Genomic DNA, 17764 nt, shown 5'->3' with positions numbered 1-17764 from the left:
TTTATATGGTGGGTACTAAGGTGTGGATCCTGCTCCCTTGGAAATATGTCTCACCTGTTTCCTCCTCCTTTTAAAAACACCCAATATTTCAAAGGTTCTTTTTAGAATTACCACTGTTAGTCCCGTATTTAGGGCCTGATGCAACAGCCCATGGAAGTCAGTGGATAGGTTCCCACTGACTTCAATTGGATCAGGGCCTTATTACCCCCTCTCTCCCTCCTTTTTGAATTGAGCTTTCAATTTTTATTTCATTTGATTTGATTTTTAAATTGAAAGAGTTTTCCCCCGACCATTATGTTTTGATTGCATTTTAATCATGTTTTATCTTTTATAGTCCATCAAAGGCCTCAGCAAGGAGTACTTTATGAATACAAATATTATTGAAAGTGTTCTCATCCAAATAAGCTGTAGATTGGAACATTGACTAAAAAGAATATTAAGAACATGTAGGACTCCTGATCTCTCATCCACACAGCACACTGAATTGTTTGTTTGTTCTGTTGTTACAGCACCTCCACTGGATGTTAACTACAGCTTCCAGTAGAGTTTACACTGCAAGATTGGGGTGGGGAGGAAGGGGCGAAATTTTAAAATACATATAATCCCTCCCCCTCAAAATGAGTATTGTCCTGGTAGCATTCCAGTCAGTTCCTTGAACAAAATATATTTTAAAAATACAAATATTGTAAATGTACACCAAAAGAATTTTCAGCACTAGATGTGAAAAGGCTACGTACAAATGTTTTCGCTTGTGGTGGGCGGAAAGATTTTTGCGTCAGTTTGAATCTCTATTTTTTTAAACGCTGATGCTCGTCTGCACTATGCAGCTTCAATTCAGAAGACCGGCAATGCTTTTTTTTTTTTTGTTGGCAGCAAGTGTATCATTAAAAAGAGCAAGTTAGAAGTGTTTTGCATTTCATCTTTCTGAGAATTCGTCTACTGGTGCATATATAACTGACAGTTAAAATTAGACATGTATTAAAATCCGTTACTGAAGAAGTCCTCTGTCTTCCACTGCGCTCAAAGCTTGTAATGTCTGAAACCAGCTAGAATATACAGTAATTGTCATTCAGTGAGAGTCTATCCTAGAAAGTCATGCTTCAGTGGAGAAGACTGAGTTTCCATTTGAAATCAACAAATTAATCCAAGACAGGTATCTGAAAGGGCAAGTTTAATAGGAAGCAGCTACTGGGCTCTCAACCATGATAAAATGTTATTGCTGTTTCCCTGTAAATTGGCTAGGAACATATGATACTTTCTGCATAAGAGCTCCATTGCTGTTCCAGAGATATACTGCTCAAGCTATCAAAATGATGACAGTCTGTCAGTCCCCATAATAACTTGCCACCGGATGTGGCAAGAGTATGTGCACGCGCGTGTGCATTTACAATTGCCAAAATGTTCTTCCAGACACAGAGAAAGCAGCCAATATCCCAAACATTATTCATAATGTAACGCAAAAACAATTGCTGTGTCAAATCAATGCATCTTCAACAGAAATACTAATGAGCTACTAGGGAAGTAGAAACTAGAGATGGACACACAGATCTAGATAAAAATAAGAACAATTCTAAGCACTGTTAAAAACCCAACCACATTCATTGAAGTTTGAAAAAAGACTTTACCAACTTGTTTAAAATTCTCACAAACTTCTCCCCTGTTTCAGTCTGTAGCAGTAACAAATCAGCAGTGAGACCCCACAAGAAAGGCAGTTCTGGGATTCCCTGAATGAGACTAGGAAGTAGCTAAACTCTTGAGAAATTTCAAGCCTGAGGTGCTTTGGGTAAGCAGCATCTGATCTCTCAGATAATTATTCAGACAGAAGCTTTTGAGACTCGCCCATCGCTAGTAGAAATGTGTACCCCAGCATGGTTTTTGTCATCCAAGTACCCTGAGTGGAATATTAATAATCGCACAGGGCTTGATCATGCCATTTAGGTACAGACCTACATCGAGGGCAGCACAGTCACACTGCCCCAGAAGGCGATCTAATTGTCTCCAGCCATTCCTTCCAAAATTTCCCAGTGTTCACCCAGTGCTACATCCCCACAGGGGGGCACAGCTTGTTTCTTTCCTGTATACCTGCCCAGCTCTTCTGTGATTGTCCTTCCCACCCCCTCATCCAGGGATGGCTCCAAGCACCAGCGTTCCAAGCAGGTGCTTGGAGCGGCAGTTGGAAAGAGGTGGCAGTTTTTCCGCCGTGGTGGCAATTCGGCAGCAGCTTCTCTCTTTTGCCGTCCACGGCGGCAGTTTTTTTCACCGCTTGGGGCGGCAAAAATGAAGAGCCGGCCCTGCCCTCAACTCCACCTTGTGGTTTCTTGTGCCCCACAGATGCATAGGGAGACAGCAATCCAGAGACTGGAGTGCAAGGATTACAACTGTGCTTGGCTGCTAAACAGTGGCATAAAAGGAGGAGGAAATTCTTGTGTCCTCAGACCCACCTGCACACCCACAAAGCAGCCAGGCACAACCTGGCACATAATAAAACTGTATAGAAGAAAAAAGAATCTTTTGCTACACTTGCGGTGGCCACTGTAGTCTCTCTCGTGGTAGACAGAAGACTGGACTTGGTTGTAATAAATATAAAGGGAATTCTTTATGAAGAAGACTTCTGGTACAGACAAACCTTGTAGCTCTTTTGTGGCTCTCTAGCTCCCAAACTAATTATAAAATCTTGTGCTACCTATTGTCACCACCACACAGGCTCTCCTTAAAGGTATGTCTACACTGCAATTAAAAACCCACGGCTGGCCCGTGCCAGCTGACTCGAGCTCAAGGGGCTTCGACTAAGGGGCTCTTTAACTGCAGTGTAGACATTTGGGTTCGGGCTGGAGCCCATGCTCTAGGACTTATGAGGTGGGAGGGTTACAGTATACATCTATACTGTAATTAAACAGCCCCTTAGACCAAGCTGAAGCCAGCTGGCACAGGCCAGCCATGAGAGCCTAACTGCAGTGCAGACATACCCTAAGACTGCGCAGGCAGTCACAGAAAGGACTCCCAACTACATTGCAATCTCCACATGATTGCAATGTAGCAATCTCCACATGACCTAGTTGTAAGTCAAATATCCACAATAGTTTATTTAGATTTTCAAGCTTTATCTTGCTAATACTTCATTTTTTTACCTGAGAACCCAAAGACCAATAAAAGTAGGCCACTAGAAACTGAGATGGTCAGCAACCCAAGTAGAAAGAAGAAGAAAAAAAGTAATCTGAGGTTGCCGATGGTATCAATATGTATTTTAATTTCTCATTAATGAAATTTAGGTGCATTCTGTCTATTACTTTGTCATTAATATATTATAGCTTTTAGCAATATACATACACACTCATATGTACGTACATACGTGCACATCCACACCCATGTGCTAAACCTCTCTCATGACTAGAGACTTTCACTATCAGACTGCAGCACTAAACTGGGAAAAGAAAAGCTCTAAATCAAAATGTACATTACTTTCCAGTATTTTTTCCAAACATCTTTCTACTACCTTTAATCATCAACATTCATAAACAGCCATGGAGTGAATAGAAAAAAGTGAAAGGCAATTCAACAATTTTAAGAATTGCCAGAACTCAATGATCAAAACAAATAAAAGCCACTTAAAAATCCAAATTATAAATCTGAAACTAACTAATAAGTACACACTTTTAATAAAAACAGCCATCTTCATTTGTAAAAGAAGTTCTCATACAAGAAGAAATATGGTTCTCACCCTTTTAATTAAAAAAAAAAAAAAAAAAAAGAAAGAAAAAAAAGAAAACCCAGAGGAGCAAATTGACCATAAATATAGCAGTCCTGTAGTGCTCAAGATCCTGCTTTTTGTGGGAGTTTACTACCGGGAAATTTATGCTCACTGATACCAATTTCATAAATGCTTGAACTAGGGGTGCTGGCTTCAAGTGGATTCCATTATATACAGGGTTTACAGTTTGGTTCAATGACTCTCAGCATCCCCACTCTACAAATGGTTCCAGCACCCCTGGTATACTATATTATGGGACAAATCTGTCATTTCAAAAATACATATGTAAATCTCATAGAAAATAAGAGAAGTACTTGTTTTAGTGATTCTAAACTAATATAAAGAGACCCTCTGCCTGTAAGAAAATGAAAGAGATGCAGCACTGTTGGCAAATTCTGTAGTGGAGTAGAAGTTCATTAACACAAACCCAAATATGAGGGCTTGTGTTAATGAAGCATCTTTCTTGTAGGAAAGAGAAACCCAGGGAAGTTACCTTGTTTGGTTGAAGGATGTTTTCATTTGTGTATTCAATTTCTCTTTTTCTGTTGGACATTTCCTTGTTCCTTCACACCCCTGCTCAATAGCCAACCTTCCCTACGCAACACACACAAAAAATCCCTAGCAGTTTCAAGTTAGTAAAGCTACCAATAAGCTTTCTCCATTGCCAGAAGATGGACTTTCAATGCCAGACACGTCAACTTAGTTATGCTCAGATTTTCACTTCTCTAACCCCAGCCACTACTGTCCTTTGGGCTTATCTACAATAAACAACTTCATCCCGTTTGAACACTGTTGGGAATAATCCAGTTAGATGCTATGATGATGATGTCCACAACCTAGTGGCCAGTATAGACTGCAACAAATTGTGCTCAGCATCATGTCAATTAACTATGATTAAACCCAGTCAGGCAAGGTGTTTTGAAGAAGGACACCACCTCCATGACTTGGAATACTGAGACTAGGTCACACACTGGATTTATACACACAAATGGAAAAAATTTCACCTATGGAAAAATTCTACTTTTGTTAAAAGTGGAAAAGGTGTCCTCCATGAGCTTGATCCAAAGTCCATTAATGCCCATGGAAAGACTACCATTTACTTCAATGGGGTTTCATTAGGGCCTATACAACAAACCCTAATGTTACTTTGTATGATGACAAGTCTGTATTTAAGCGATGCCCAGTATAGGAACAGCAGGTCAAGCTGAGCTGCATTACCATTGCTGTGAGGTGGGGAAGCTTGCACAGTGCCTGCCTTCACTAAAATCTGGCATTAGCATGCACTAGCAGAATGCTACTTTCATACAACCCAAATTCACTCAACACTCGAGAGAAAAAATTAACCTGTAATGAGACAATCCAGACACTTGCAGGCTGAAAACACCTATTAGTTTCACATGGGATTTGATGCCAAGAATGTGTGTTCAAGGCCTCTTAAAATACATACATACATACACACACAAACAACAACAAAAGTAGTAAGTAAAATAATCCCTAGAAATGTGGACAAAAATATAACAAAAGTCATATGGCATTGATTTTTCATTAAGTGAACCAAGACTTAAAACTGACCATGATACAGCTTTACCATCCTGAATTACAATAGTTGTATACAATCCTACCAATTTTATTATGGCTTGGTACAGATATGCTTCACCATCTATCGTACAGACACTCAATTTTAAAATGTAAATGGTACAGGATATTGATAAACCAATTAGCACTGATGCAAAGCAAATTCCTCTTTTATCTCCATTACAACATGACAACTTAATAGGTCAAGATAGTCTAACATCTGAGACAAGGGCAATTCAATAAAACAACTGCATCTTGATATGGTAATTAAGAGGAAATGCGAATCCATTACCCTGCCTTTTGTGTGAGTGTGTATGTGCACGTATGTGTGTGCATATGCCCTTTTTTATTTATTTAAATTCTGAAGCCCTCTTGCAGTTTCTGTCATTTAAATCAAAAACCATAGTAGGACATGCAATAGTGAATTAACAAATATCTGCAGTATCTGTAGTTTCTAGTGGGCAGTTGTAAAGGTGTAGCTAAAGAGATGAATAATTCATGAAAACCCTAAGAAGTTACGCATTTACAGGATAATCTTCTCAGAAACACAGACTTTTCTTATTTATAACCCTACAAACGGTATTTATAGTGATGTAAGCTTGGGCAAGGGAATCAAAGGTAAAATATTGCAAAGTTTAATTAAATGGCTTGTTACATGTAGAGGCTCATGCAGGACTGGAAACGTAAAAATTTCTAACAAAACGAATACTTTAAAATTAAAATAAAATTGGTTTTAGAAATTAAAATATTTCAAAATGTTGCTACCTACAAGTTAGATACATCACTCGTTACAGAAAAATGTTGTTCTTAAAACAGGAAACAGTTTAAGCAAAGTAATGGAATATATTTTGGATTTTTCACCAGGAAGTATCTGTTATGACTAGCATGAGAAACAACAGTAGTTAAGTTTGACAGGAGGGTAAATTGACATTTTATGACTGCATCCTAGTTTCTTTTGAGATATGCACAAATGCTAGAGGTTTCTTTTTAACACATTTTGGGGCAATATTTAATGTAGGCAAATAAAGCCAAATGGAGCCATGTGAGAGCATAATGCTTGTGATACTCGGTACATTAGCCTATGCGTCAAACAACTATACCTCCATGTTATCCGAGTACATTTACATTTTATAGTGCATGTATCATCAGAACAGAAGAAACTGAGACATCATAGAAAAAATATAATGTAACTTTAGATATTTGTAATATTTTATGGCCACTGCAAAGAACATTCCTGTTCTCAAGGGTCCTACTCTTCGTCAAATAAACAAGCCTTATTGCATTCTAATAATGAAACACTTCTACCTTTTTTTCCTGGCAGAATCTCATCTATTCCTTCTGATCATCATTCTCTAGCCACAAAAAAGTCAACCAGCACAGCTCATAAAATCTGCTAATACAAAAACACATAAAATCCAACAAACCTGATTCCAAGATTCATAGCCTCAGCAGTTCCAATCATACTGATGGCTAAGAGCATGTTGTTGCAGATCTTCGCAGCCTGAAAATAAATTAAATACTAAGTAAGATTCTCTGTTTCCATGTAGATATCACATAGGAATTTTTTTCACCCAGCTCCAACCGGATTTTGACTGAATATGGTTAAACAGCCTCTCCCTAAATGTAACACCTGTAAGTACCAACGTACTATAGCATCAGGTCAATGAAGGTTGACCTATGGATACTTCAGATAGCATGAAGTATATTTGTTTTGCTAGCACAATAACTCCGCTTGCTTTGATTTGAGTGTGCGGGCTACTTGTTCTTTCAGACTATACCATAAATCTATTTCACAGTTTTTTAAGAAGATTGTGACCACTGAAAAGTACAATCTTAACAAGCCAAACTGCGAAAATGCTAGTTCAGATGTGTATTATTGGTTACCAAGTCAAGATGCTAGGTAATGGTACCATGAGATATTTTATAGAAGAATTTGCACCTTTTTGCTGATACCAACATCTTGTACTGGATTTCATTGTGGATTCTAGATAATTTACTTGGGGTAGATTAAAGCGAATTGGGTTAAAATGGAAGACAAGTATGGTAACAAAAAGGGAAAGGCCAGGCTGATTGAATACCAAACATTCCGCAAGCATTACCTGTCCAGTTCCAACCTCTCCACAGTAGATCACATTGGAACCCATGCATGTCAGCAGTTCTTTGGCAGCATCAAACTCTTGTTCCACTCCACCAACCATGAATGTAAGGTTCCCAGCTCGAGCAGCTCCAACACCTGAATTGAGAGGAAAACATTAGATTCAATACCAACCTTTTAAAAATCCAAAAAACAGACAAAAAAGGCTCAACATCTGATTTTTTAAAAAATATATTAACATTTTGTTACAAATATTTTGCATACTTCTAATCAGAAACAGAAGATCTATTTCTCTGAATTAAGGGACTTTGAGACCAATGTCCCACATATAATTTATAAGGGGAAAATGTATTGCATAACAATGTAAAAAAGTTTTAAAAAATGATTAAACATACACAATATTTACAACTTCATTCCTATAAATCTGTCCCACCTTTATCAAGGGTCAGGAAACAAACACGATAATTCATTGGCTACAGAATTTTCAAATGGCAATACATCAAGTTTTAGCTTATGATATCTTTTGTTCTAGGGGAAAATAAACAATTCTGATGTGAATTGCATCCTCTTCAACCCCGTCTCCCAGACAAAACTGATTTTAATGGATGTAACTGCCCGGTGAATTTGGCCCAAGGAGACTACTTGGAAAAGTGATTAGCAACTTAGCTTTACAGTTCATTTTGCTAGGAACCTAGACACCATAAATTGTCTACGCTATGCATCGAACCTTGACCTATTAGAACAGACTGCTGCAAGTAATGGCCTACTTCTGAATTTAATATATTCAAGCAGTTCCAGTGTTTTTACAAATAAAAAATCCAAGTGAGGGAATTCATTTTTCTTCCACATTTAACTATTTTGTTTCCACAAAAAAATCAAACTGTCTTTCCGTTAGGGTCCATACTGCTTTTAACCAATTAGTTACGATAACTATTATTAAATGTTTTAATTGCAGTAGTAGTAGAGATCTAATTGGCATCGGGCCTCATTGTGCTAGACGTTGTAACATATGAATTTACAATCCCAAAGTGCTTACAGTCTAAGGCAAATCAGAATTACCTTTCTAAAAACTAACCTGAAAAAGCCATCAGAGCAAAACTCCTTCTTTTAAAATGACATTCAATGGGACACTTGCTCCATTTAGTTTTTCCTAGTACACAGAAGCATTTGACTTTTTTTTAAAAAGGTCACTTTTATAAAAGTATGATTGGACCCCAATCTCAATTAAATCCATGGCAAAAATCACCACAATAACTGAAAACCCAGTTACAATGCAGAGGTTTTGATGAATTGGTCTGTAGCAGTTGATCCACTCCCCTGGCAAGTCCTGCCCCTACCGCTGCAGGTACAAAAGCCCCCAAGGCAATGGAACCAGTGCTGTACTGCTACACAGTGAAGGGGTCAGGATTTGAGTAGGGGATTGGACTGCCTTTGTATGTAGACCATCATAGGTTTTTTTTAACAGTGTGGCACTGCCAGAGTATCCACCACTGTAAAGCTCTTCCCAACACTATAAACTCCGAAGTTTCAGCATTGCAGCCACCACTCCTCAGCCATTGGATGGAGGATTTCCTCTCACCTTCTCTCTTCATGTAACTTCCAATGCCCACTCCCAGAAATCTGGGACAGAGACAGGAGCCTGGATTTGGGGCCTAAGTGAACAGATGATTGTCATATTGTTGGCTACTAGTTTACCATGCAACGTGTCTGCAAAGATCACTACATAATTTTCATGCTGTTCCCCTAGCTATTTTTATGCAAACCACATAATGACCTTTTCTTACTAATCCTGTGATCTGACCTGCAGCAAATTAAGTGGACAATTTAAGTCAAAGCTTACAAACAAAATCCACCACTATCCATCATAGGTCAAAAGCCTTGTATCTAGATTACAGACTGCTAAATAGCTTCAGAGAATCATTTATTAGAGCAAAATTAATGCTGACAATAGTTTTCAGCTGGTTAATCTTTTGACAGCTGCACTCTCTCACTCGTACAGATGCTTACATTTTGAGTGCAAAAAATTAAATTAGTTAAGCAAAAGAAAGAAAAATAATTTGTTTTATAATGAGGAAGCCGTGGACATTTGTACTTCTAAAAACAAAAAAAATCATTCATATCATGATGGGTTTTTCCATCAAGATTCCTCACCAATTGTCAGCCAACTGATCAGAAACAAACAAGCAATCCAGCAAACACACAGTATTGGTAATTTGTAGTCAATTCAGCCTCAAGATGTCATCACTTCAGCTCCAAATGGAAGCAAAAGGGCATAAGGACATGCACACCACTAATTTCATTTCATGATTTTGGAGTATAATAAAATACCAGCACTATAGTTCTTAACACTACTTAAGGCGAGAGCACGAAGGAGGTACAGTGGCTTGAATTTAAAGGAGGAGCACTGGTCACCACTTTTGTTCCTGTATTTTATGTCTCACACACCAATTAATCAACTCTTTTGCAGACCCTCAAGATCCTTATGTCCCTTCCCCTTCTCATCCTTAGAGAATGGCGGATAAGAAATTACATTTGTGATCAGCACAGAATTTCACTTGTAAGATTCTCCCCTCCAGCAAGCCAATGTCATTGGACTCACAAGGCCCCAATACTGCACTGGGTTTCTCTAGAGTTGCCTCTGTTGTGTCTGTGAAGTCTTACGGAAGTCCTGATGGCAGAATGCAAAGCAGGATCGGGAACCAACTAGCACACTGCCCCATATTCTACTTTTCTTACCATATAGTCATATGACTATAACAGTACAGAACAGAGAGAGAGAGAGAAGGGAAAACATTTTTCCTACAACAAAAATATTAATAAATTAAATTTTAAAATCTAAGATGATTTATTGCTGCTGGAAGGTATGGGCCAATCTTTGAAATCCTGAAGGTGGAGCCCTCTAGAACAATAGACCTACTTCCTTAAACGTGGGAGGGACCACAGATCTAGGAATCAACTAAATGAAAAAACAGCAACGGAGGTGGAGGTCAAATGTTTAAAATGAAGGAGCTGTACGGGGACAATGAATAGAGACCCCAAGACAGCACTCACTGCTCCCTGAAGGAATCCAAGGAGTGAGCAGAGGTCACCCAAAGAAACTCTGCACAGAGAAGAGAATTGACCAGGGAATGAAAATAAGACACACATTCTCAGAGAGCCTCCCCATCAAGCTTCCACCTCCTAGATTGGTAGATGGCTATCTTGGCCACTGCCAGTTGAAGGGGATGTCTCACATAGAGTCATAGATGGGGTCTGCATAGAGGGAGTAGAAGTGAAGAAATGTTGCAGCCAGAACCACAGCAAGATGCTCTACAGGAGCCATAAGAGGAGTGCAACCTGGTGTAATGGAGGTAGGTGTGTGTCTCTCTCTCTCTAGTTGCCTGTAAGGTGTGAGACTGACAGCCTTGGAGTCTGAAGTCCTCTATTTGTACACTGAAAGGGTACAATATTAGGTAGTAGCAACAACACTGTTATGCAACCTACCTCAGTCATATCTAGAAGGGCCACCTATGGGGTGAGAATTAGTTCAGTTTCCACGATTCCCTATTCAGGCTGCCAGAGGTGTAGTCAATTAGTGTCAAAAGTGGTGATGTGGACACTTGTCCACTAAAACCTGGATCATAGAATCACAGAATATTAGGGTTGGAAGAGACCTCAGGAGGTCATCTAGTTCAACCCCCTGCGCAAAGCAGGACCAACCCCAACTAAATCTTCCCAGCCAGAGCATTGTCAAAGCAGGCCTTAAAAACCTGTAAGGATGAAGATTCCACTACCTCCCTAGGTAACCCATTCCAGTGCTTCACCACCCTCCTAGTGAAATAATTTTTCCTAATATCCAACCCAGACCTCCTCCACTGCAACTTGAGACCATTACTCCTTGTCCTGTCATCTGCCACCACTGAGAACAGCCTAGCTCCATCCTCTTTAGAATCCCCCTTCAGGATGGAGAACACGAGCTCATTTCCTTGAGGCCCAAGAGCCTTCAGATGGTAATGGTAAGTGGTCACTACTGACCTGGGCCAGTCAGGTCACTACTGACCTGGGCCAGGTTTGTGCTAAGTGACCTACAAGTGAAAAGCTCTGTACCTAATCAGTAATCCCCCAAACACCTATTTCTCCTAATTAATTTAGCCACATTTATTTAAACCTCACAGCATCTTATACCTTGAAAATCCTGAGGTGTGTATAAGACCTACTGGTATGGCAGTATTTCCAGCTCTAAGAACTAGGCTTTTATGACCACACTCCAAACATTTGCAATGGTAAGAGCAATTTGATAATACCCAGCTTGATTATTTAGGAATGTGAACTGAAAATCACTGAAAGAAAATAACCAATTGCATTTACATGTAAATGATTTGCTCTTATTTTAGAGCACCATTTTTACCTTCTCCCCAAACAAAATATAGTACATTAAAAAAAATAATAGACCAACATTCTAAGGTGTGCATTGTCCAGTTACATTGTTGAAAACAAAAAGCTTCCCATTGCACTTAAATGTGTGCATATACCAAGATAATCAGTCTTGCTGTGTGTTGTGTACACACAAACTTTGTAAATGATTTTATTGTTGACAGTTAGAAAGAAAAACTAAATTTAGCTTATCCATTGATTATGAAAACTGTATGATCCTGTGACTGTACTGGAGACTCCAGCTCCAACCTTCACCCTGCCTTTTGGAACCGTGAGAGGTTTAGGCATAAATATCTCTTTCCTCCTTGTTCTATTATGTATACAGTGGATTGAACAATGTTGTATTTAAAACTAATTTATGATCTGAAACAGATTTAAAAACAAAAAAGAAAACAGGGTTAGAGTTTTAATGCTCTCCTGTTTTACAATGTTGTACCTTCTAGTGTGAGAGTTTAAGCTTTGACTGTTATGCTCTGGAAAATGCAAGAGAATACTAGCTCCTTATTCCAGTATTCTTGCAAAAATACAGTTTAAAGGACTATAATCCCCTAAAACAAGTAGCTTCTTGTCATCTCTTTGCTGCCTTTCACATAGGCTTAACTTGAGAGCTGCATGTGTTTGTTTTCTTTTAAGGGTTATGTGATTCTTATTAAAATTCTTGCCAGCTCACATGAAAAACTTTGTCTTAAGCAGTGCACAAGTTACACACTAAGCACCAAGATACAGGAAGAACCTTCACCAAAATTCTGTGAAGGTTACCATTGTTTTGTTATATGTAAAACCAAAACAAACAAAAAGCACTTAGAGGAAACACCAGTTATAAACCTCAATCAAAATTAAAAGCAAATTATTTAAACTCTGATATGTACAATAGTAGATTAAATGTCATGTAATCATACAAAGACAAACTGGGAACCATTTTCTTCCACTAGTTTGCTAAACACAGACTTACGATGTCTCAGACTTGGGAAATAAGGGCAATGCTCCCAGAAATTCCAACAAAAGTAAGTATATTTCTTAATATTATAAAATCAGGCAGCCATATAAAGCTATTTTATGGCTATATAACTAAACACAGTAAATCACTTAATTTACTCAAAAGAACTTAAAGGTTTTAACCAGTGTGCCATCAAAAGAGATAAAGAAGAGGGCCGATGGGACCTGGGCTGCAATGTGAGCCGTCTTTAAAATGCAATTGTTCTAATCATTTTCTACAGATGCAGCCTCACAAGGGGCTGCTGTCACAGGGACCATTTACGACTTGTTATGGTGTCTCTATTGTTTACCAGCGACATGCGCTAAAAAGGCGACAGCTGGGACAGAAAGCTGCTACTCAACGAACAATATAATCCCGTGAAAGTAATCAACAAATTTAAGGGTGTTAATTAACTTTACACTTTATCATGTTCAATTAGTTGTCCTTTCTAGAAAAGATTGCCGTGCACAATCGGTTTAGAGCGTGCCATGTTTGATTTGTAAGTGATCACTGTTTCTGTTTCAGAGTCCATGTCAGATGTTCTCTTGGGTTTTGGTGACACAGATGAATGGCTCTGCACATGTTAGGGTGTGATCTGGTTTAACATAAACCAGCATAACATAACCCCTTGTTACTGTATTGTTGGCCTTAACCAGGATGGAAACAACATGCACGTGTGTGCGTGCGTGTGCACGCACAAAAATATACCCACAAATAACTATCGAGGTGGTTCTACAGACAATACAGAGTTTAGTTTCTGCTGAAACACGGACACACAAATGGACAATTTTTCATCATTATTTCTCAAAGCAAGACTTGTCTTTTAGGGGCACGTTTGGGATCATTTCCTCCCAGCAAGATCTCTAGTTTTGCTGCATTATGCACTACGCACAAGAATGTTCTTACATTTTACATAATGCACATACCCTTTTTAATGGCAGCTGAACAAATGCTGGATAGATGTAGTAAGTGCTGGTGTATATAAAATTCTAGAATATGATTTTTAAATTTCTGTGCTATTTTTATATAATTACAATTTGCCTTTTTCTCCCTTTAATGCACCTGTTCCTGCTTGCTAATGGGACAAGACAAAGCTCATGATGAAGTGACAATGTATTCACAAGTGCACCTTAATGAAAGTCACTGCAGTTTCTCTGTATTGATAAATAGAACTCTGCATCAAAATATTTCATAAGCTATTGATGTTTGAACAAAAATGAAAACTGAGGTTTAGGTCAGTGCTTTGAAGAAGTACGTCTTAGTGCTCAGTATTCTGATTCCTAACAAAAAAAGAGTTTGTTAAGGAAGCCTCAGTAATCTATATATATATAATCTTTTTCTTTTTACAGAATAATCTAGTTATACGATTTATTGAAATACGTCTACACAAAGACAAGACTAACTAGCAGATTCTTGGACAACATGTCAACTAACTACATACTGACAATTGTTTATCTACTTATATTGTGCACAAAAATCTTCACTAAAAAAAATTCAGAAAAGTTGTTAACTTTGAAAGCTAATAATGGGCTAAGTTAAATATTTAAGAAGGAAATTACAGGCTACATCTGAAATAGCTGAAACCACAAAACACAGCAGCAGAAAACATTCATTTTGTGCAGAAGATCTGCAGGGAGAAGGGAAGCGGTCGATAGATCCCTAAATTGGAAGCAATAGCTGCTCTTCTATCCCAAGTTGGCAGCTGCTACATTTGCAGACCTGGTTCATTATTTACCCATAATGACCATCAAGCTCCAGTCAATGTCAAATCACAACAACTGTCAGCAGCTCTTTTAATTAGCCTTGTTTGAATTCAGATAAATATCACAATGGCCCAGCTTCTGCTGAAAGGAGCAACAGAACGCTGTAAGAGGTGAGCTGCTCTGACTTCAGAATCATCAGACTGTGTTGAAATCTAAAGAACTGAAGTAAGTATATAGGTGTATTTTTTAAACAAACTGAAAAGGGGATGCAAGCGGTTCTTTTCACAATCTCCCCACCATGGCCCATAGTTCCTGTTTATGACAAAATTTGTGCATCTGAATTCTCAACTCATGAAGCATTACTCTAAAGTCTAAAAAAAGTAAACATCTTAATGCTTTAATTTTCTCATAATTAAACCATTCTAAATAAGACTTGTAAATGCCCAGTTTTGCATATTTTGTAAAATTGAACCAAAAATTAAGGAATGTACATATATACTGGATTATCCTGTCTCCTAATTTATCTCCTTCTGTTTGTTATCCTCAGGGAACGTAATTTTCCTTTGCTTCAAGCCACTCTCATTCTTCCTGTGTTAGCAGTAGAATAATAATCTCTCCACCTCCTCTTTCCAAGTATGGACAAGTCTGAAAAGGAAGACTGGATTGGACAGTGTGCATTACCAACAGGGCACCCAGAAACCAGATACTCGAATGACAGTAGAGCAGATTGAAAAGGAGAACGTGTGTGGATGAGGTGCTCAGTTTGTTAGCATCTTCATTCTGGGTGGGCCAGCATGAAATGGAGTACTAAAATATCTGACTTTGTTTTCTAGAAGCACGTTAAAAAAAAGATACAAGCATGCAGAAGTGAATGTTGCATCTATTAATACTTATATCCCAATCGGGATTGGGCCCAACTATGCTAGGTGCTGTACAAAATACAAGATATAATAGCAGTCCCTATCCTAAATAACGTATACTGTCTAAAGCACTAATCCTGCACTGTAATCAGTGCATAACTGCTGTGCCTGCTAACAGCCCCACTGACTTCAATAGAGATAGGGACTCTAATGCATTGCCTTTCACATGCGTGCATGCATCACAAGGATATATGGATATAAGCCATAGATCCATATGGATGTTGCAGTGATACAGTGTGTGCCTGTAGGGCACAGATTTAATTAAGTTAAACACCGCCAGGGATCCAAGGTGGTGCATATGGAAGGATAAGGAAGTGGTTAAACCAAAATCAGAATCGTTAATGAGAAGATTTATGCTTTGAAAGGAGTGTTGAGTGAAATTACGTAGGGAACAGTACTTGAACTTAGTCAGGGACACCAAAAAAGTAATAAAACCTCCAACTAATTTAGATATGTTATATCGAGATGCCGAAACCCAGAAAACAATATGCATTCTTACTAATTACAGCACAAAAGACAGAGCAGAAGCTGTAGTCAAGGAAGTTTAATATGAAAGGAATGGGTCATGACAAATTTACAAGAAGCTTTCAAGAAGTCATTGACACCTCAGAAATTATTAGCCAAAGAAAATAGGTCACAAAAAGGTAAATATATGTAGAAGTTACTGTAGCTTCTGCGACAAAATACAACCCAAAGAAAGTTATGATGAGGTTGTTCTGTATGCTGCAATTTATAAAGTACTGTGTTCAGTTCTGGTCACTGTAATGTCAGAGAGAAAGATTACAGCACTTGAAAAGCTGCCGAATAGGGTAAAAAAGGCTACTACTCCTAAAGGAAATAAATTATGATGACAAAATATAAAAAAATTCTTTTACCTTTACATTTGTAATGCCTAAAATAATATACATCTAAAACCTGTACAGAATCATTTAAAATCAGTAGGTAATGCCAGTGTTCTCCCCAGCCCACTGGTCAAATACAAATCCTAACAAAAAATATTAGTGTTCATATTTGAATTCTGGAATTTATTGCCTTACCACCAATGCCTGACATTTAGCTCAAATCCTCATGCACATCCACAGTGCTATATTCCAAAATATTAAAATGACAATTGCCTTGGCAGTATGTGGAAAGAAAGGCAGTCTCTCAGAGAGTCAGAGCCCAAGTCTTAGGGCTTTACAAATCAAAGGCAACACCTTGAATTTTACCCAGCAGGGAATAGGAACATGGTACAACTGGCAAAGAACTGCTGCAATATGTTCCTGGCATCAATTATGCCAAGATTCAGAGCCATCTTCAAGGACGGTCCAGTACAGGTCATACTGCACTAGGACAGTTGTTATGGGGTTTATGGACCCCACACTAAATCAGGGCAAGACACGGAGCAGTACTGGCTTAGGGAGGTCCCACCCCATAGCAGCTAAAGGGAAAGCTTCAGGTGCAGGGATAGTCTAAAAGGGCACTGGTAGCCCAGGGGAAGAGCTACAGGAAGTGAGGGTGATGACCGGAACTGTGAGGGGCATGGCTATAGTATTGTTAAGGCTACTCTGAAAGCAGTGATTCAGATCCCCCCAACTTTGGGAGCTGGAAACTCACTGGAGCCTGAGAACAACAGGACAGCATCCCAGTGTCAGACTAAAAGGATACTCCTAAATCTGTGACCACCCCCCACATGGAGGAGCTATGGCCTGATCGGAACCAACCTAAGGGGGAGTACAATTTGGGGTGGACCAATGAGAGATACAAACACTGTAATACCCCTCTATGACCCTGGAACGTAGGTCCTCTTACTTACTCCCCCACCACTCTGCTGTAACAGAACCCTAAGGGGAGTGGAAGTGACACTCAGGAGGGATTGAGACACACCGCCCCGCCAGAATGACCAGATCAGAAAAAACTGTGGAGCCACTGCCTGACCACTCAGCCAGCTGGCTATCAGACTGACTCGCTTATACCAACCTAAAGGAAAGATGTCTGCATAACCACAGCTAGGTCCTGACTGAGAAAAAGATAGCTAACACATTACCCAAAGTGGATAAAGTGGCTCTCTTGGCCAATACCATCACCACCACCACAGGTTCCAGTAGTACAGTAGAACCTCAGAGTTACGAATACCTCAGGAATGGAAGTTGTTTGTAAATCTAAAATGTTCATAACTCGGAACAAAACATTATGGTTGTTCTTTCAAAAGTTTACAACTGAACATTGACTTAATACAACTTTGAAACTTTACTATGCAGATGAAAAATGCTGCTTTTAACCATCTTAATTTAAATGACACAAATCACAGAAACAGTTTCCTTACCTTGTCAAATCTTTTTTAAAAACTTTCCC

At 38.8% G+C, this 17764-nt stretch overlaps 1 protein-coding gene across 2 annotated transcripts in view; it reads right to left on the bottom strand.

The window, feature by feature from the left end:
• HIBADH (3-hydroxyisobutyrate dehydrogenase) overlaps positions 1–17764 on the bottom strand; it is a 131412-nt gene that overhangs the window by 11167 nt on the left and 102481 nt on the right. For both annotated transcript variants that reach the window (XM_073333627.1, XM_073333626.1), the window contains 2 exons: positions 7423–7556; positions 6748–6824 (listed from right to left, as the gene is read on the bottom strand). In XM_073333627.1, coding sequence (XP_073189728.1) covers positions 6748–6824; positions 7423–7556 — 211 coding nt within the window. The remainder of the gene's footprint in view (positions 1–6747; positions 6825–7422; positions 7557–17764) is intronic.

This window comes from Lepidochelys kempii, chromosome 2, assembly GCF_965140265.1.
Source record: "Lepidochelys kempii isolate rLepKem1 chromosome 2, rLepKem1.hap2, whole genome shotgun sequence".
Lineage (NCBI taxonomy): Eukaryota > Metazoa > Chordata > Testudines > Cheloniidae > Lepidochelys > Lepidochelys kempii.
This window is presented reverse-complemented; position numbering and strand designations above follow the sequence as displayed.